Source organism: Rattus norvegicus, chromosome 1 (genome assembly GCF_036323735.1).
Source record: "Rattus norvegicus strain BN/NHsdMcwi chromosome 1, GRCr8, whole genome shotgun sequence".
Taxonomy (NCBI): domain Eukaryota; kingdom Metazoa; phylum Chordata; class Mammalia; order Rodentia; family Muridae; genus Rattus; species Rattus norvegicus.
This window is the reverse complement of record NC_086019.1, coordinates 115,885,397-115,907,282: the sequence shown is the minus strand read 5'-3', so window position 1 is coordinate 115,907,282 and position 21,886 is coordinate 115,885,397. Positions and strand designations below refer to the sequence as shown.

General features: G+C 43.3%; 2 protein-coding genes across 8 annotated transcripts in view; one reads left to right on the top strand and one right to left on the bottom strand.

Moving 5' to 3' along the window:
• Window positions 1-21,886, top strand: part of Nipa1 (NIPA magnesium transporter 1) — a 402,283-nt gene that overhangs the window by 103,221 nt on the left and 277,176 nt on the right. The window lies entirely within an intron of this gene.
• Cyfip1 (cytoplasmic FMR1 interacting protein 1) overlaps window positions 1-21,886 on the bottom strand; it is a 92,410-nt gene that overhangs the window by 27,881 nt on the left and 42,643 nt on the right. For 6 of the 7 annotated variants that reach the window (XM_063262343.1, XM_063262335.1, XM_039112486.2 and 3 more), the window contains 7 exons: window positions 14,346-14,437; window positions 13,174-13,291; window positions 8,621-8,743; window positions 7,745-7,870; window positions 3,628-3,794; window positions 1,989-2,136; window positions 435-588 (listed from right to left, as the gene is read on the bottom strand). In XM_063262343.1, the coding sequence (XP_063118413.1) occupies window positions 435-588; window positions 1,989-2,136; window positions 3,628-3,794; window positions 7,745-7,870; window positions 8,621-8,743; window positions 13,174-13,291; window positions 14,346-14,437 (928 nt within the window). Of the gene's footprint in view, window positions 1-434; window positions 589-852; window positions 1,001-1,988; window positions 2,137-3,627; window positions 3,795-7,744; window positions 7,871-8,620; window positions 8,744-13,173; window positions 13,292-14,345; window positions 14,438-21,886 lie in introns of all 7 variants that reach the window. The other variant, XM_006229288.4, reaches the window with a different exon arrangement.

The window sequence follows — 21,886 nt, the reverse complement described above, 5'->3', positions numbered from 1 at the left end:
GGTCAAAGTGGCTGGGTATTACCGAAATGGTGGCTAGTCTGTCTCAGAGCACTGTTGCTACCTGGGCAGTGGAACCAGAGGGGCCATGTCTTCTACGTCTCAATGCCTGGATTGTGATCCAGGTAAGAGGTTCCATTTCCATGTTTTGTGATTCTGATTTTGTGTTCACATAGCAGGGGCAACCAAAGCCCTACTGTCCTTGTCCTGTTAAGGGCTATGTCCTACAGAGGCCATGACAGAGGCCAGGGATGTCAAGGGACTTGGGAGTGGATCTCCAGGATGTCTGGCCACCACCACAAAGGTTAGGACGTGGCACCATGTGGGTGCATGAAGAGATGGGCAGGAGAATGGTGAGGTAGGCAGAAGCGTCCCAGGTGGTGTTAGCAGGGTTAGAGCATGCCAGGCCGGATATTCTGGTCAGCACTGTCTCTTACCACTGAAATTTATCAAGTGAGTGTAGAAGAATGATTCTCGATGAAATTTTTCTATGTCCAATATGGTGGGCCCCTCAAGGCTACTTCTCAAGGTTTTCTTGGAACCACTTTTGTCTGCAATGAGGGACTCTAGCATAGTTCTCACCATGTAAAGCTGTATTATCCAAGGAGATATTTGTAGGGAAAAAAATATAAATGGTACATTAGTTACATCAAATGGGAAAATCTATAGAAGAAGAACTGCTCCACTACACGCTGACTAAGTCCCACGCCCACAATCAGCCTGACATAGACAGGCTGTCCAGAGGGCCTGGGTATCCACATAGCCAAGATGCTGCCTCTTAGGATGAGCTATGTGTAGAGGAGCAGCTCACCTCCGTGCCGTAAGCATCAACAAGAAAAACAAACAATGTCTTACCACCAAAGGTTAAAAGAGGTGGATAGGTGTACGACTGCCTCAGAAACGCGTTTACCACATGCAAGAGCCTTTCCATGCCCAGAGACTTGAGCTGCCTCAGCAGCTCGGCAGAGCTCAAGGACTCAGCCATAGTGCGCACCAGGTAGAGCTAGACACAGACAGACAGGGAAGGAGAAGCGGGAGAGAGCCGTTAGTCACACGATGCACAGGTCTGAGTTGGGGGACACAGGGACAGGCAAATGGAATGGAAGAACGGAGGGCAGTGATATGCCTCACACAGATCCCAAGAATGGCCAAGAGCCTTCCTCCTGATCTTCAAGAGGTTCTACATAGACCCAGCCATGTGCTTTGCTGGTACCTTCCTACAGGAGTGATAGAGATTATGAGGCCTCTGAGAGAGACGTGTAAGAAGGACAGGTCCCAAAGCAGAGGGGCATATAAACCAAGTATGAGTCAGTGAGAAGCACCTCAAGGAAGGCCTACGTGCGTCGGAAGAGAAAGCAGCAACGCTGGCTTCAGACCAGGACACGTGAAAGCAACAGTTCCTTTTTAGGGAACACTCGATTTATAGAGTCGACGTGAAAATTACAGTCATACATTTAAACACTGAGAGGGAAACACAGACGTGCTGGCACATGCCCGCAATGCTAGGAGGCCGAAACAGAGGACTGCTGAGTTTGAAGCTAACCCTGAGCTATGTAGAGTGAGTACCAGGCCAGCCGAGGCTGTAAGACCCTGTCTTTAAAAATACAAAAGTGGTGCTGAGCGTAGGGGAGCATCCAATAACCCAGCACTCAGGAGGTGGAGGCAGAGCTGGAGGCTAGCCTAGGATACATGAGACCCTGTCTCCACAAAACAAAAAAGGAAACAGCACAAATAGGAAAAAATGTAGGCATCTATTTCACAGACAGAGGTAGAAATGGCATTAGATGACTTCTGCAGTTAAATGAACCAACCAGATACTCACAGGACTATCTCAGGTAAGGTTTCAAATTGAGTTGGACAGGGTATAGGAGAAGAGAAGAAAAGCCTCAGGCAGAAGAGGAGGGCCCCGAGCAGATCCAGCAACCACTATTTCAACCCTGTCCCATCCTCCCCCACCCTTAGCCCAGTTCTAGGATAAAGATGATGAGAACCTGTGTGCTGGAGGGTCCTACAGCACGGCGTGGCACCTTGATGTCAAAGCCGCTCTTAGGGTCCTTCTCTCCCCGCAGAGCTGGGTCGTTAAAGGGTTCATGCCCAGTCTCCCAGTCACACACAGTCTTCCTGATGGCCTGTAGGACACTGAACACCGCCATTGAGTCATCAGACACAGATTTCTACCATCACAGCGTCTCCTCACCCAACGAACACAAAAGTAAGAAGGAATAATCCCTCCCTCTGGTTGAGGCAGCAAGCTAAGAGTCTCGCTCATGCCAAAGCTCACAAGAGCAGGGTGCACTCTTTAAAGCTACTACTGTCCCTGGAAGACTTAGCTGTCGTTTGCACCAATTGGCCAGGTTTAACTTCCTGAACACAAGCCAGGTGGCCAAGTCAGGGCAGGGAAAACAGAACTCTCACCCAGACAGCAGAGCTCCCCCTGGCCGTGGCCAATCGTTCTGTGTGAGGAACGGGAAGTCATCACACAACTCAGGGGACATGGGCCTTAACTCACTGGAGATGTAACCTCACGGCTAATGGACTATAGTAATGAAGCACTACCCAAGGACTGGAGACATCTCATGTTGACTCTGACCACCTCTTGCGGGAAGTTCTCGATAAAACCCAGAGTATGGTGTGCATTCTATAGACTGTCTGGCTAGTGGAACAGGTCTTTCATCAAGGGCAAGTACTTCTCTATCTAATATGCCTCCAACAAAAGTGTCTTAACTGAAAGGTTGGAACAAGGAGGATTTCGAACTTCACATCTGTTTGGGGCTGGGAATATTTGAATATAAGTAAATTTTCTCAGGGGACAAGACACAAGTTAAATAGGAAAATAATTTTTATATATAAATTATACATATATCTAGATGGCCATTTTATATACATTTAAATAATTTTGTGTATAAAATTATCTAATAAGATGCAATTTTCTACTGTGTCATCACAGTGTCATTACAAAGTTTTGGGTTTATAAGATCCAGCAGTAGAATATGTCTAGCATATGCAAAGATTTAAGCTGATCCTTAACACTACATACATGTAAATGTACATACATATAAGAACTCTCTCTCTCTCTGTCTGTCTGTCTGTCTGTCTCTCTCAGACTTTTGGAGCATTACAATGTACACACAGTATAGGATTTTGTTTACACTGCAAGCCAATATCAACACTATACATTCCTAAACTCTAGTAGGTTTCATTCACACATTTCTTTAGAAGTCAACGTATATAAAAACTCACATTTAAAACTCTCAAGGTCTCTTAAGTTTTACCATATCTAGGTCATTTTTGCCAGACTTGTAGGAAAGTCTAAAAGAAACCTGCCAGAAATGATATGTCTGGGTGAGAGAGAAGAATGTGGGGCCTCATATCCCTGAATACCTAGTGCCTGTAATCATCTCTCGATCCTAGGTTGCCAAACTCCTTAATTTCAGTAGTAAACTAATTACTGTTGCTCAGGATATTAATTGGACTCACTACATTTTATACAGATGTAATCATCAAAAAATATGACTAGGAGTTAAGGATAAATGTACTGAGCCTACTTATGAAAATGTGACACTCCATGTGTCTGAACTTAGGCTCCATCCATTGCTTTGGGGCTGGGAGGGAGGGCTGTGGAAGGCTGACCTCTGGATGACATTCTTTTTCTTCTTGATGGCCTGTCGCAGTGGTTCCCTGAGGGTCACCTGGGAGAAGTCCTGAAGTGCAGCATAAACTGTGTGTCTGATGGCGTGATTGAACACACTCTCCATCCTGCCCATCAGCACCTGCAGGCCTTTGATCATGGCAATCACCTGTAAGGACACAGCTTTCAGTGGCTGCACAGGGACAGGGGACAGTCCTTCATTGCCTGGGAAGTCTCTTTCTCACTCACAGATCTTTCCTTGATTTCCCTCCTTTCTACTACAAAGCTACCTTGTCCCACTGTCATCTTCCGCAAAGCAGAAGACCCGGTGTGCTCGGTGCCTGCCTGGAACTGAACTCACCTCATCTCCCCATGAGTACCCTTAGGGCACCTGGACATCTGACTCAAGGACACCCTGCCCATCTCGTCCATCCTTGACGGACTTCAAATGCAGAAATAAACGTTCAAAACGAAAATATGGAAGTACTCAGAAAATAAAAAAATGTTGCAAGAGTTTGCATATTAAATCACACTTGTTAAACAACAGTGAAACATTGACTTAAGCATGTGGAAAAGACCTAGGAAAAAAAATGAAGCCAACTTCTTGAATTCTGACTTTGTGGTAGGTGTCACTACACAGCTCCCCTAAGTCACATGTAGGGTTTCCATGTGTTCATGATGGAGAACTATTATTTTTAAGATTTATTTATTTAGGAGTGCTCTATTTGCATGTATGCCTGCATGACAGAAGAAGGCATCAGATTCCATTACAGATGGTTGTGATCCACCATGGGAATTGAACTCAGGACCTCTGGAAAAGCAAGAAAGTCAGTGCTCTTAAACCCCGAGCCATCTCTCCAACACCCACTAGAAAACTATTTGATGAATTTATATTGTTTTTCTGTTTAAAACAGAAGAAACGTTTACTTTTAAAAAGTGCACAGGATAGAGGTTAGAGACACGGCTCAAGAGTTAAGAGCACTGAATGCTTTTCCAGAGAACCTGTGTTCAATTCCCAGCACTCATATAGTGACTCAGAATCATCTGTAACTCCAGTTCTAAGTCCAATGCTCTCTTCTGGCCTCCCTGGGCAACAGACACACAAGTGGTGCACAGATATGCATGCAGGCAAAGCACCCATACACATAAAATAAGTAAAATAAATCAAAGGGCACATGGGAACTATATCTGAATAAAAATGAAAGCACTATATACTTTGACTCAAAGAAGCAGAAGAAGGCTGAAAGGTGAAGTCAAGCTATGAATATGAACATTAGAAATGCACGGATTGAAGGTGATAGTCATGCAACGGTTATCATGATTTTACAGAAAGAATAGCAAAGTATACCACTAAAAGTATATGGGGAGGAATATTTACTTGTGTGCTTGTGTTTCAATCTTTATGAACAACACAGAAAAAAAAATAATAGAACAGCAGAGAAATCCAAAGAGTGATCAACAAAGACAAAAGTTGCTTAGTAAACAATAAATACTGGCCAGCGGGACTGGCAAAAGAAAAAGAAATAAGATATAGATGATCAGATTGAGAATAAAAAGGTAGATATTACTATAGGCGATATCAGAAAACTTGAGTAAGCACAGAAGCCAAGACAATAAAAGGGAGCAAGAGGCAGAGGGAGGAGCCCCAGAAAGAGGAAATGTGAAAAAGAGGAGGTGGGGGTGGGGCAAGATGGAAGATACTTTAACTTGGGAGGAGGAGAGCCTTACAGAGGGATAGATTAAAACTAGGGATTAATAACAGTAAGGATGCCTGCAAGAAGTCAAATCACTTTATGTCACTTTACGTTTCCATGAAATGTAATGGGAAACCATATGGTATATACATCTGTATGCTTCTAACACACACACACACACACACACACACACACACACACACACACACACCCCACAAATAACAACAAAATAATAGGAATTAATAATCACTGGTCACTGATATCTTTCAATATCAATGGTCTCAACTCCTCGATAAAAACAAATAGAATGGATGTAAAAACAGAATGCCTTCTGCATTCAAGAAACACACCCCAAAATCAAGGACAGACATTATTTCAGGGGAAAGGGTTGGAAAAAGATGTTCCAAGCAAATGGGCCTAAGAAGCAAGCTAGTATGGTCATTTTAGTAAGTAACGAAACAGACTTCAAACCAGAACTCATCAAAAGAGAGAGGGGAGGACACTACATCCATCAAAGGAGAAATCCACGAAGATGAAGTGTTAATTCTTAGCATCTATGCTCCAAACACAGGGGCACCCAAGTTTCTAAAAGTAACAGCTTAAATCACACACTGACCCTCACACACTTGGTAAGTGGGAGACTTCAACAGTCTAACCTACAGGTCATCCAGATGAACACTAAACAGAAATGCTGGAGATAACTGATGTTATAAACCAAATGAATCTAACAGATATTTACAGAACACTTTACCTAAACACAAAACAATATACCTTCTATTCTGCACCTCTATTAATGGAATACATAAACTAAATTCTTACATGGACAAGCTATTGATTTTCAATGATCAACAAGGTGCCAAAACAGTTCAGTGGGGAACAATTACCTTTCCATTAAACACTGGGACAACTGGACATTCACATGCCAAATAATAAAGTCGGGCTCCTTTAGAGTAAGAGGTTAGTGTAACAAGCTTGGGATGATCATACCCTTGTGTATTAAGAAAGGATTGTGGCTAGCGAGATGGCTCAGTAGTTAAGAGCACATGGAGATCCTTTAGAGGACCTGCATTTCCAGTTGTCATGTCAAATGCTCTCGACCACCTGTAACTGTGGCTACAAGGGAATCAATCCGAAGGCCTCTTCTGAGCACATAGAGAACCCCCCTACACACACATTTGACATTCACTCATACAGATATATGCACAGAAATAAAAATGTAATGATGATAAATCTTCAAAAAAGGAAGGTCTACCTATTGGTCACTAAGCTAATGAGGTATCTTATAATTTATGAGCAAATATAGGATCATTAGGTAACGTAATCTAGGACTAACGATAAAGAGAACACAGAATAAGTGAGATGAGTTGGTGAAAGAAATGTAATGGTAGTTTAACAGGAATACCTAGAAAAGGAACTAAAGAACTCTTACGATTCAATAATAAATCAATTTACAAAACAGTAGAAGATTCTGAACTTCTCCAAAGAATATATACAAATAGCCAGTGAGGACAAAAAGAAAGAAAAGACAAAAAAAAAAAAAAAAATCAAGCTAACACACAATTTGTGGGTTTTGTGATTCTATAAGTAGAAAACTACCCCACACAACAAACAAACAAATAACAAAAGAAACAAAAAAAAATCTATGAATACTATAACTAATGAGCTTACACATATTGGTAGATAGAAAGTATATTTAAAATTTACATTTTAAATAGTTATTTGGAAACACTAAAATTACATCACCTTAAAGTTAATACCTGGAAGTAAAACAAACAATTCTAGAATTTTCAGAGATATATGATAGTCATTAAAGAAAAGCCAAACAAATGAAGAGATATATGACATACGAAAGAAGGAAAGAAAGGAAGAAAGAAAGAAAGGAAGAAAGAAAGGAGACAGAGATGTACTATTAGAAGTTCATCAATTATCTCTATAATGACCTAGTAAGTTAGATATATTCTGATGGGGAACTCCAACATATTTCACTGAGATATAAAGGGCTTATTCTAAAATGATTGTGATGGGCCAGTGAGATGACTAAGTGGATCAAAGTGCTTTTTGTGCAGACCTAATGAACCTAAGTTCAATCCCAAAACATGGCAAAAATGAGAATTTCCATGTACATGTGGTGGTACGCGCACGCACGCACGCACGCACGCACGCACGCACATGCATAATAAATAAATAAAACTAGAATTAAGAAACTGTTCTCCACTCACAAGCTTCCACAGAGAGGCTGGCTATCTACATCTGACAGGTTGCCAACACATACCTGAGCAACGAATAGCCACTCCCTAACAGACACAGTGGGTGCCCACTGTGCAAGCAACAGCATCAAATGACAAGACGTCTGCCCATGCTTTCCCTTTGCCTTTGGAAGGCAACGCTATCAGCCACACAGGGGACAGGAAGCAGAGATTCTCACCTCCACCAGAGCAAACTTCTCCTCAGTGGTGTAGTTGTAACGCGTGGCACGTTCATACTCCTCAGCATTGTCTGGGCAGTCCTTGTTGGAGTACTTGTCTGTTGGATGTACAAGTTTCCAGGAATACTGATGCAGTCAAAAGAAAGAAAGAAAGATATTCCACACCAAGAGCAAAACACTTGATTTTGAACAGACAATAATAGTATGGCTGAGTCCACCAAGAAGTGAGCCTTTAAAATAAAATCAATCTCTGTCTCTCTGTCTCTCTGTCTCTTTGTCTCTCTCTCTCTCTCTCTCTCTCTCTCACACACACACTCACACACACACACACACACACACACACACACCTCAAAAAATAGCAACCACTCAGTCATAATAAGTCAAGCTTAAGAATTAACCCAGGCAAAATGTCCAAACTATTGTATGCTGAACAAGCAAAACTTTACCAACTTGTTGGCATTTAAAACAAAACTTTGCCTTTTAAACTGCTATGTACTCTGCCAATTACATAATGTTTATCTGCCTAAAATAAACTTTTAAAAGGAAAATGTATACAATTTAGAGTTGTGTTTATTCTACTTAACCTTAAAGATGCTAATGGTTGCAAGTGCAAAGAGTGAAACGCTGGTCAAAAGAGAAGACTGAGACCTGGCGAGATGGACACTTGCCACCGAGCCTAACGGCCAGATTTGGATTACTGGTAAATGATCTTGCCATTGCAAGTTGTCCGCCAACCCCCATAGCTTTATTTATATCTGAAAATGTAAAACCCTTAATATGACATTGCCAAGGTCTGGAGTAAAAGCACTTCTAAGCAACTAGGAGTGACTGCATGGTCACTCCAACGTCCACACACGTGACGAATGCTGTGCCTACCACTTCCATCACATGCGCGCTCCACTGCGACAGAAGCTGCAGGCCCTGCAGCGCCAGGTCAAAGAGCTTCCGGTACTCAGCATCTGTCTTCTGGGCCTCCTGCCGGCCAGACCCTGTGACTACCTAGGACACAGAGGCAAAGGCATTAAGAGAACCCACCCAGCTTCCCTCATTGCTATGGCTAGCCCTCCAGAAGAACTCCTGGATTCTCTCAGGAGACCTATCAACATTCATGAGTGTGGAGAGCTCACTGGAGGACCTGCTCCTCACCTCGAGTGTGTAAGCAGTTAATGGCTGTTGGGTTCAGTTGTATGTAACTATCTGTAAACTGTCCATGTTACTACAAGTAGCCCAGTTAACCTCATTAGTTCATGAGACTAGACTTGGATAGAACTGTCTCTACGACAAAACTATGGTTTGCCATCAGTGCACTACCTGGAATCCATTCATCTCCCCCAGGAAAGTTCACGTAGCATCCAGAAATCCTACTCTAGAAATCGATTTTGAAGTTGCATAAACCAAACAAAACAAAACCAAAAATGAGCAGAGTCTGAACATACTCCCCTTTCTGCTCCATAGCTAAAACTGACGTGAACTCACTGCTGATCCATCTACATCTGCTTTCTCAGTGCTGGGGTTACAAGTAGGTACCACTTTCAGTTTTGGTCAATGTTTTGTTTTAACTATGGTGCTAGGGATGGACCTCACACATGCTGGATGCTCTCTTGTCAGCTATGAGCTCAGTCCTGTGAACAGACCTTTGTACAAAAGAGATGTACAACTGCCCAGTGAGCACATGAAAAGATACTCAACAATACTAGTCAGGGGATAGCTTAAGTCCAAACCTGCTGAGAGCTGACTGTGGCTGGTCCAAGTCGCATCACAATGTTAGAAACTGTTTTGTCAGGATGTGCCTTGCCCTAAGAAACTTCATTTTGCAAGCAGCATTTGCCTCTGGACTCAGATACTTGGTGGGCACATAACTCTGTAGAGCCATGCTCATATAGATACGTAACTACACCATGGGGTAGCCTGCTCAGACCTGTCACCTGACCATCCAGTATGTGTGTCAAGAGATGGACAGAAAGCCCAAGCATCCCAGGGCTTCACTCAGTTCCGTCCCCATTGTTACCACAGCCGACTCATCTGTCCCTCCACATCTGTCTATCTGCTGCTTCTTTATCAATCTGGACTTTCCTGTCCTCTGCTTCTGCATCCTCCATGGTCCTGAATCTTGCTTCTACAGCTTCACCCAACCCTCAGGCTCAGTGCAAACCTGTGGTCCACCAGGACAAACTGCAGAACTGCCTCTAGGTCATTGTCTGAGTCCACAGTGAGCCCTTTGCATTTCTATCGGCCATAGGCTTGCCTCCAGTCAAGCTTCCTTTCTTGGAACTACTTGAACTTGGCTGCAGCCTCCTTTATCCTCCATGGTTACCACTGTAACCTACATTGATACATACATGTATATTGACATACAATGACTATGTGATTTTTGTAATGTGTGACCTGGGAGTTAATGTTAGCAAACTAAGATCCAAATAAAAGGACTTCTTTTTGCCTCAGCTCTCAAGGGCTTTAGAACTTCAAACCAAAATGCTTTTAATGAATGCCAGCACTTGGGAGGCAAAGGCAGATGGATCTCTGTGGGTTTGAGGCCAGCCTGGTCTACAGGGCGATCAGAATTAAGTTCCTGGACAGCCAATGCTACACTGAGAAACTCTTGTCTCGAAAAACAAAAACAAGAACAAACAAAAAAACTTTCAAAGAAGCCAGCAATTTGAGAATGTATCGTTATTCAGTAAATTCTAACACTGAATAAAGACGCATGCATGTTCTTGTAAGCTCCGGACGTAACACACTCAAAGCTAAACCACAACCAGAAACCACTTCAGACTCACCACAAGTCAGGGTCAAAAATAGAAAGACGGGTGTGGTGGTGCATGCAGGAATCACAACACTCACTGGGCTAAGGGTTCATGGTTACCCACAAACAAAACCCTTACCATCTTCTTGTAAAGAGACTAAGGTGGCAGTGCAAGCCACCTGGGAACAGCTTTAGTCCCAGCACTAAGGAGGCAAAGACAGGTGGATCTCTGTGAGCTTGAGGCCAGCCTGGTCTAGGACAGCCAGGACTACACAGAGAAGCCCTGTCTCAAAAGACCAAAGGGAAGCAGGGCAAAAACCTATCACAGACTCTAGGGACAAGACAGGTAACGAATGCTGCTGCAAAATGCATTTAACTGGAGATCTCGATTCTTCCAGATGTTCATACTGTTTAAGAGTTTCCTATTAACTCATTCTACAAGCACAGCCTGAAGTCCCGTGGAGCTGGAATCCACTATTATTTCTACACCACAGGCTGGACTAGCTGCAGGAATAGTTGTCTGGGGGGTACTCTTAACTGGGGAACTACCCCACTTAGATAGGTATATCCTGGGAACAGCAGACAACCTGAGACATTTGGAGAAGCAGGCTTCTACTAGTGTTTCAAATCTTACAATATGCCCAGAAAGCAGAGGTGTTCTCCACTTGTGTTAACCATCTTCCTATAAATCTGGAGAACCAACTGGTCCTCAAAACCAGACTAAGACTGACATTCCTCCTAGTTGATCTCACATAAATACAAGGTATGACTGCACTGTGACCTTCACATCACTGCCTGCTCACTGCCATCACTGCCTGCTCACTGCCATCACTGCCTGCACTGCCATCACTGCCTGCTCAGTGACATCACTGCCTGCTCACTGCCATCACTGCCTGCTCACTGCCATCACTGCCTGCTCACTGCCATCACTGCCTGCACTGTCATCACTGCCTGCTCACTGCCATCACTGCCTGCTCACTGCCATCACTGCCTGCTCACTGCCATCACTGCCTGCACTGTCATCACTGCCTGCTCACTGCCATCACTGCCTGCTCACTGCCATCACTGCCTGCTCACTGCCATCACTGCCTGCTCACTGCCATCACTGCCTGCTCACTGCCATCACTGCCTGCTCACTGCAAACACTGCCTGCTCACTGCCATCACTGCCTGCTCACTGCCATCACTGCCTGCTCACTGCCATCACTGCCTGCTCACTGCCATCACTGCCTTCTCACTGCCATCACTGCCTGCTCACTGACATCACTGCCTGCTCACTGACATCACTGCCTGCACTGACATCACTGCCTGCTCAGTGACATCACTGCCTGCTCACTGACATCAGAAGTAGCTTCCATGCTCCTCCTGGCTAGATCCTCCCAAAGGCTATAACACTCTTGCTTATGCCACACGCCTAGTAGCCATGTTGGATAGGTAAAATAAAGTGAGTGTCAAAAATAAATAAATAAATAAATAAATAAATAAATAAATAAATAGTCATGGCAACCTGACTACAGAGTGGTAAGAAATTAATTATAAAGACCCCATTTCTGTGGGACCTCTCTTCCTAACTCAACTCTAGGTCCAAACTTCCCAGACAGCACCTACTAAGGAACGAGGAGTTAAACATCTCTGACAGCCTAATAAAGGTACCACAGATGGACAATAAAGGTCATAACCGTCCCCCTTGGTGCTCAGCTTCCTAAGGATGCTGAAGATGAAGACCTGGCAGGGAGATAAAGGCCCGACAGGTGTTTTATCCACCAGTAGAGCCCCTACAAGCAGACCAGTCCAACAAGTTCGAGGCTAGAGCAGACACATTTAGCCAAAGTTATGGCTGTATCACCTTCCCTTTATGTAAAATGACCAGCCCGAAATAGGGGAAGAAGATTGCTCCCATTCCAGGACCCCGAGACCCCTTCTGAGTCCACCCTTTGCCTTTCAGGGAATCTTTCTGTGTGCCTTGCTGATGTGTATGCTCATTTATTATGGAAGTGTTTTGCACTGGCTGACTTTGTCTGATGCTACCTGTCTATTGGGCTTGATTTTTCCTGACTTTTAATTCTTTAACTGGCAGAGAAAATGAACCCAATCCAGATCCACAGAGGCTATCCCTGTACCGACATAGAGGCTCCGGTTACTTCAGGCCTTGGGACTGATATCCTTTCTACACATGACAAGGCCCATACACCAAATGACAACTCCTTTCCCCTGATAGTCTCCCTCTCCCTCCAGTTCCTATGGTTCCATCCTGTCCTTAGTTTTTCTTTTAGTTTCTTTTTCCTTGTCTTTTTCCCCCTCTCCTGACCCTACCCCTTCCCCCCTTCCTCCCTCTCATTCACAATCCCCTATACACTGGGACTTATGCTTAACAGTCTTATATGCGCTAGGCAAGTGTTCTACTGATTCCAGTCCTCCCAATACAAACCTGTATTTTATACATCCAAGCAGATACAGACAAGGCTAACTGCACTGATCCATCAATTCTGAGGGGTCTGTTTTTAAGTATTAGGTTTGGGTTTGGGGGAACCTTCCCTTATTTAGTTTTGGTCATTTTAAAAAAATTAACTTTTTTAAATCTGAAATTTTTCAAAACAGTTAATGAAAATATTTGCGTGCAAAAGAATAAAATCAACCCTTGAGTGTCTCTGTGGCTCTGCGGGCCGAACAGAGCCATGGGTGTGTACCTCGCTATTGCTGTAGCGTGCCAGCTCAGAAATGAAACGCATGTGGTCCTCACGGATCTGGATCATCTGCTCACAGATGTTGTACTGTGGGCTGCTGCTCGAGGACGTACAGGTCCACCTGTGCATGGAGAGAAAGCCCTGTATGACCGGAGGCACCAGCACAGTGCCTAGATACAGCATTAGCAGCAGCAGGGGAAGGCACTGTGGCGCTAGGAGCATTCGACAAGTTTTACGTTTACAAAACAGTTGTTAGAGGAATACTTGACAGAAACCATCTGGGGCCTATAAAACCTGAAGTATGTTACTACATAGCTTTCACTAGGAGAGGTTGGCTGGCTCCCTGAAGGAGAAATACAATGCTTAAATCACATTTAAGTGGAAATACAGGCTGGTTACTGGTATGAGCGTCCAACAAATCAGTAAAAACACCTGAGAAACTCAATGGGCTATCAAAACATGCAGTTAGATCGTATGCATATAGTAAGCTGTAACGGTAAGCTACAGAACCTTGACAGCTCAGACTATTCTCCGCATAGAGACAGAGTCTGTGCTTCAGGACCTGGGGACCACAGTGTCTGCCACATCTGTTACAGTCATCACACACACACACACACACACACACACACACACACACACACACACACACAAAAGCCTTTTTTTTTTTTTTTGTAAAAACCATTTCCATTAAAAAAACATTTAAGATCAGTCTCAGTTCAAGGGACCTTACAAACACAGGCCTGAACTGGTTTAGCTCTCAGGTGACAATTTTGTAAACTGTTAATATGCATGAATAGCCCCTGCTCCTCTCCAGGGTTGATTGACAAGCGTGTTTCACCACATCTCTGGGTCCAGAAAAGTATTTTTATATTCTCAATTAGCACTATATAATAGAAATCGTTACAATAATAAAAATATTTTAAGTCATTGCTACCCAACATGCTTATCACTGGCCACTGAACATTCAAACTGTGGTTTGCTTTACTAAAGAAATTAAAATGTTTGCCGCTTTTATCAATGAATTTAAACGTAAACAGCCACAATTGGCAATGGCTACCATATGGGACATTTGCTCCCACACTTGTGAAAGTGTCAAAGTAACTACTTTAGATAATAAATGCGTGTATGGAGGTGCCCAGGGAGTCGTGCAAGCTCTAGGGAGCAGCTCTTCCTACCGGGACTTATTCTCCTCATAGTGTGCGCTGGTCTTGATGTATCTTGCCAGTTCTATCTGCATATCTCCAAAGAGTGGAACCACCTGCAGCTGCTGTATTCACAAAGGAAAAGGAAGAATGTCACAAAGTACATCCAGTCACCAAATGAACAATCATGAGGAACATAACTAATGCTATTAGAGTTGAGCACAGTTGTAAAACATTCAATATACAGATATCAACTTTGAAGAGAACAAAATACAATTTAAGAAACAGCACATGTATATGTTTAAAGACTTAACTTACCGTGGTGCTATAGCCACAGCTGCATTTCTGTATATTTGTAACAAACACTTGGGAGATAAAAATTTATAGACAAACAGTATACAACAGAGCTACACACTCATGAACGAAAGTTGTGTTAGATGTCAAAGCAAAAATTCTACCCTTAAAAAATCCTAGAGAAAACTCTCAATGAATGGAATATGATGTTCATGTATTAGAAGGCCCAATATTTATTTACGTATTTATTTATTGTTATATAAATGGATTATATGATTGTTCCATGGTATGGTTAAGGGGAAGGTTTTTGTTGTAGATGAGAGAGAGAGAGAGACAGTGAGAGACAGAGACAGAGAGACAGAGAGAGACAGAGAGACAGAGACAGAGAGACAGAGAGAGGGAATAGGCAGAGGCATCTGGAAGAATCCAGAGCAGAAAGAGAAAGAAGTAGACTGAACATGGCCAGCAGACTGTGGGCTATCTGCAAAAGAGGGACGAATAGCAGTGGATAGGGAGCAGAGAAAAGAGTGAGAAGTAGCAGCAGAGAGGACACAGAGAAGGGGAGGGCAAAGCAGGAGCTCACACATATCAAAACCAGTGGAGTTATAAGGAGTATGAGTAGCTGGGGGGCCCCAGAGCTGGAGGGGAGGTGAGAAGAGCCCGGAGGCCAGCATGGGCTTTGAATTGTAACAGGTACGTGAATAGGGAAAGAGCCTGCAGGCCAGCATGGGCTTTAGCATGCTGACAGGAACCACAGCTCGACACATTTCCCTTCTGCCTTTTGGAATTTGGGAAATGGAGTTTCCTTTGGACCTGATAGTTTTCGTTAAGTTTCTTCTTTGTTTTTATTGCTGGGAATCAAATTCCAGGATCATGTATAAATCAAGTGTAAGCACTTCTACTCCAGGCTATACTCCCAGGCCCCACCAATATTTATGGAATCCCAATCGATATTTCAGTAGGAAAATGCTTTTGTTTGTAAACCAGCAAACCAATTCTAAAATGTATGTTGAAAAACATGCACACATACACACCCACAACCTTTAAAGGGTCTCTCTCAACATCTGAACATCAAGGATCTCTCCCACTCCCCCACCCCCCACCCCGTCTCTCTCATATCCCCACTTCAAGATAGCCTTTCATTCTTGTTCCTCCCCCAATAATCCTCTTGCATTAGACCTGTCATGTGGCATGATCTTTACAGCATACCTTGGCCTGGACCCACAAAGGTACCCTTTGCTGCCTAATCCTAATAGTATCTAAGATTATCGTAAAGAATAAAACTGGAAGAGACAAATGCACCTGGAAGAATTAACTGTGGCCCCTCAACAAGGAAGGACGCCAGGATACAAGACAGAGACCCAGGTCAGACTTACAGACTAATTTATGAGCTGGAGAGACTGGGGAGTGATGGAGACATAAATGTCTCAGTAACAAATAAGCAGGGTAAACTGAATAACCATCGTAGGAAAAAAATCCCAAGAATGTCAACTCTCACCCCCGCCCCAACACACACACACACACACACACACACACACACACACACACACACACACACAAATAAATATGGAGCTATTTCCAGAGAGGGCTTATAGATCTAGATGCAAAAGGAAACAGTGCTTCTTCACAAAGGTAACTTAGAAGACAATTTTTGGGGTGCCTTAAAGTGTATACGAAAGGAAAGACCGGCTATCAAGGACATAATAAAATCAAGAACTTCTGTTGATTGAATGACACCACAAAGCGAGTGAAGGGTAAGGGGCTGAGAACAAAGCTCTCACAGATCAATGACAGAGCCAAATGCTTAGCCTGGATGGGACCTTGGGTTCAGTCCCCCAGCAGCAAAAGGAAACAAAGGACCTGGATAAATGCAAGAGAAAGGGGAGATGAAGCCTAAGGGCATAAAGTTTCGGCACTGGAGCAGGATCTAAGGCTGACAACACTAACAATCTTACATGGCTTGAATTCACTACCAGAATACATTTAAAGGCTCTCTGCATGAAAAGTAAGTATGAACTCAGTTGGTTCACAGCGGATACATGTATTAAGACATCACATTATACACCATAAATATAAACTGGATTTACTGGTCAACTGGCTTTTTAAAGCTGAGGGGGAGAGTTGAGACACAAAACGGGGGTGCACTATTGCAGGGCCGGGTTGGGTGGGAGGCATCCCTGCAGATTTCACCCCAAGCAGGGCAACTGCAAAGAAGTGAGTGAATGAAAACTCGGTTACAGCCAGACTTGGTCAGCCAGACTTGGTCAGCCAGACCGGATCAAAACTTCAGAGTCTGATCCTCTGGTTTAATTTCTTTTACACATTTAAACATAGTCAAACCTTAGGGAAAGTCTCCATGTGCAATTCCCATAACAAAGTTTCAGAGACAGCTGCACTGAGAGTTCCTTGTAAAGTAACAAAGTAACCTGTGACCTTTACGGGAAGAATAAGTTCTAGTGGCTGATAAACAGAGCTCAGGGTAAGGCTTAAGGATGAATGATTTATAATAAGCAAAAGCATATATTCTATTGGTGGGACATTTTTCATAAGTGTGGGTTCTAGGCACTGAGAGACAAGGCTCAGGATTAGGGCCTCAACAATGCCCAGGATTGGGGGATTCAGGAGGCTGGCTCCACAGAACAGCAAAAGATCACCAGACTGTCAGACAACATTCACTCTACCCTCTTCCAGGTAAAAAAGCATCATTTCCTTCCTTCCCTTGAAGAAATAAAAAGTCATCATGTTTAACAATTCTACTTCTTCTAATACTTCCTACACTGCAAGTATTCTTAAAACATATATCCAATAAAAGACTACAACATACAGACAACTACAAATCAATAGAAAAAGAGCAGAAAGGAAACACACAAAGGCTAATAATATAAAAAGCACCAGGCTCTTTTAGGAAATAGCAGCCAATAAGAACACAGTGCGGTTGACGTCCAGTGAGCATACGCTAGCTTTAGTCCCTGAGCTCATTTCCCCAGAACCCATGGAGGGCATACGTGGATCTCTAAAGCTCAACGGCTGGCCAATCTGGGGAAATCAATAAGCTCTAGGTTCAGGGAGAGGCCCTATCTCAAAATGTAAGTTAGAGAGACAGATGGAAACATCTGACATCACCCATGTATATCTACATGCACACACCTACTTCAACATGTACATATCCCACACATGTATACACACAAACAAAAGAAACACATGCTACACAGACATACATGCAGGCAAATTATCCATACACATAACATAATGGTAAGTCATAAAGAGGACAAATTAATGACTTCACGATGTAAGCCAAAATTTTGGAAAACCAAGAAATAAAAAAAAAAAAACAAACAAAACCTATCTCAAACCACCTAAACAGCAAGAATTAGTAAAAATCAGAGAAGTTAATGAAATAGAAACAAGGGAAACAATACAAAGAATCAACAAACCTCTGTGCTGGTTCTGTAAGATAAACAAGATCACCAGTCCTTTATCCAACTAATCAGAAGAATGAATGCAAATTAACAGAACCACCAGTGAATAGAAAGCATATGACAAACATCAAAGAAATTCAGAATTTTAATGGAACTCTTTAGACACCTGTACTCCACTACAATAATGTAAAAGTCATAGAGGTTAAGCCAAACTGTCAAAATTAAAGCTGGAATTCTGTGACCTGCATGGCCTAGGGAGGGATTGACCTAGCAAGTACAGAAAAGATAGAATTGGGAGGCCTTGCACTCTGTTCCAGGATACTGCACAAATTCACTATATTTATTTTAAACTTCTGAATCAAGGGAGAGGGTTTATTGTAGACAGCTGAATGAGGAGGTGAGCCTCCAAACCATTCGACACAAAATTTGCCCTGCCTACAAGACATGCAGAGATAAAGATGAGATAGATTGGGGTAATGGCCAACGAATGACTGGTCCAACTTGAGACCCATTCCACAGGAGCCAACCCCTGACATTGCTGATGGTACTTTGCTATGCTTGCAGACAGAAGTCTAGCATAACTGTTATCTGAGAGGTTTCATCCAGTAGCTGATGGAAACAGGCAGAGGCCCACAGCAAACAACAGGCAGAGCTCAAGGAGTCTTGTGGAAAAGTTGGGAGAAGTGCTGAGGGAGCCAAAGGGGTCAAGGTTACCTAACCTTGGCCCATGGGAGCTCTCAGAGACTGAACCACCAACCAAAGAGCAAGCAGGGGCTGGACCTAGGCCCCCTACACTAATGTAGCAGATGTGCAGCTTGGTCTTCATGTGGGTCCCCTAACAATTGGAGCAGGGGCTGTCTCAGACTCAGACTCTTGCCTTCCTTTGGATCCCTTCCCCCCAGCTGGGTTGCCATGTCTGCCTCAGTGAGAGAATGCACTTAGTCCTGATGTGCCAGGGCAGGTTGGTACCTATGGGTACCTCAGAGAAGGGGAGGGAGAAAACAAGGGGAGAGGGGTATGAACTGGGAAGAGAGGAGGGATCAGGATGTAAACTGAATAAATTAATGAAAAAAATCAGGAATAAGGTTATTAAATACAGCTGAACAGAAGGCAAAAATATTATATACAGCTAGACAAGGAAGCAGGCTGTCCAAACCCAAGTTGTAGATATTTGTGCAAAATGGACACAGTAGGTTGTATATGTGAGCATGCATGGGTGTGTGTGTGTGTGTGTGTGTGTGTGTGTGTGTGTGTGTGTGTTATAATAAAGACATCATGAATTCGCAAGGGAGGCGAGGGAACAGTTAAGAGGAGGAGGTAGAAGTGACACAGTGCTCATATATAAAGTTCTCAAAAACTGTAATTAAAAAAAAAATCAAAAAGCCAAATGCCACCACCAACAGCAGCATTAAACTGTAAGGAAAAGTGAGACCTGTCTAAAAAAGACATCATGTGAGTAGAAGGTGAGTTCCCCTGTGCCCTTCTGGAGCACAACTTCCACCTCTGTGCTGCCACATCCCTTGTCTACCTACTCCTCCAATACACAAAGGTCTTACCCATTACCTCTACTTAAGCCTCATGCCAGTCATATGTCTGCTGGCTCAATTTCCTGTTTGGAGGCCATGAACTGTATCACCATCACCATGATCATCAGAACTGATCACCATCATCATGATCACCGTGCATTATATAATTGCTACACAGCAACCATGTAGAAGCCAGAGGAAAACCCTCAGGGGTCAGTCACAGTTGGGTCTCTGTTTCTTCTTGTCACAGTTACTTCTCTGTTGCTATGATAAAACGCCATGACTTATGGAGGAAGGAGTTCTATTTTAGATTATAGTTCCAGAGAGAGAGATTCATGATGGCCCCGGAGGCCCTGCAGCAGATTGGCTGAAGCAGAATGCTGAGAGAGCACATCTTCACGCAGATGAAGAAAGTAAAAAGGCTGAGCTGGAAGTGGGGTAAAGATATAAACTCTCAAAGCCCACCCTGGGATTCCTTCCAGAGAGGCAGCACCATCTCCCTAAACAGCACCAACCACCAACTGGGGACCAGGTATTCAAAGAGGCTAAAGGGGACACTTCTCATTCAAACCACCACAGAGCTGTTCCACCTTAACTGGCTTCTGGGCTTCCAGATAATTCTCCTGTCTCCGCTTTCCCATCTTGCTATAGGAGTGGTGGGATTATAGATGTTCAGCACCACGTCTGGCTTCTTATGTGGGTTCTGGGGACCAAACCCTGGTCACAAAGCTTGCACAGAAGTTGCTTTTAACCTTGCTAAGCCATCTGCCAGCCCTGGAGGGAGGATCTTATTTGAACTCTCTGCTTCAGGACCTTCCTGGACCAGGGGTCAAACAGTTACTAACCTGCCCAGTCAGCCCCCAGGTTCTCTTTCCACCCAGCCAAACTTGGGTCTTAATGGATGCTGCTTGCTTTATAAGGACCAAACTGCCTCCTGGAAGCTTACCGCAATACCAACTGTTTGGGTTATAAAGATCGGACATTCTTGTGGGGAATTCAGGTTTATGAAGCCCTGTAGGATCTTTTTATGGATATTCTTTAAATCCTCTGGGCAAGACATCTAGGTTTATAGCCAGACATTGGCTAAAAAAAAGATGCGGTAACTATCAGATTCCTCCGATCAAAGCTCCACAAAAGGAGGAAATGGGAAGGGTCTTAGAGGTAGCCTTAACAACCACCACCAAAAAAAATGGTTAGAGCAACCTACTTCCGATGCCATTGTTTTAGATAATTGCCTTTTCTCATTGGCAAAGCGACTGATCAAATGCTCTAAACCATGTGCTACCACTCACCGCTAAAAAATTAAAACTGAGCCATGATCTACTTTCTTAACCAACCCTCTGCCAACTCTTCAGAATGGACAGTGCTTCAAGCACATTCACGCCACATGATCGACTGACTGGCCGCTGGCACTGAAAAACCATTGAGAGCCGAGTGAATTATGTACCTGTCCTACGAGCGCTACTTTATTTAAAAATTAATATTTGTGGAAAGAAAAGGGAGGACAGGAAGTATACAAGGTCTATCTGTATAAAAACTTAAAAGAAATGTAAAAATGTTAGTAGTGAATGTGTGGTTTAAAGGAAAAGTTATGTGAGTCTAATTAAATTACATATCTACAGGTTTTTATTAGAGTTAGACTACTCATGATCTCCTGGTTCTGCATGCAACCTTGACGTCCACCCTGACAGGGGCTCTTCTGTAACTAAACGTGTCATGATTCTATGGAAGATTAAGAGCAAACGATTACTGAGCTGCATTGCGATTTCCTAGTCAAATGTTTCTAGAGCAGAAGAACAAGAGGAAAAGCAAAGGAACACTAATTTATCAGTAATTTAGTTATTATGCCGGGCAGTAAAGAATCACACTGGCCAAATACATAGGAGAACTTTGAAACTGAGCTAGATCACTGTTCTCCGTGCTTATAGGTCTTACCGGAAGACATACAGGCATAAACCTTTTGCTTCCTGGATCTTGCAGGTATATTTCATTCTACTAGCATGGTTCTAGCACAAAATAGAATAAAAATAAGCAAACCTACAAGCTCCACAGGTTCCCATGGGGATTCTTTTCGCAAGCTGAAGCTTGGGCATACACAGCCAGAGGCAAGAGAAAAAAATTGGATGATTCCATTTCTACACTATCCAACGCAGGGAAAACCAAGGCAAGGAGCAGGAAGGGGGATAGCAGCCACCTTTTCAGAAGGGAGATTAAGTCATGTCATGTGTGTCACAATCACTCACAGATTCACGTGGCAAAAATTTAATGCATGTATATCCATAAAGACATTCATCATCAATGCTCAGAACTAAGCAAAAGCCTTTGTCAGATTTTC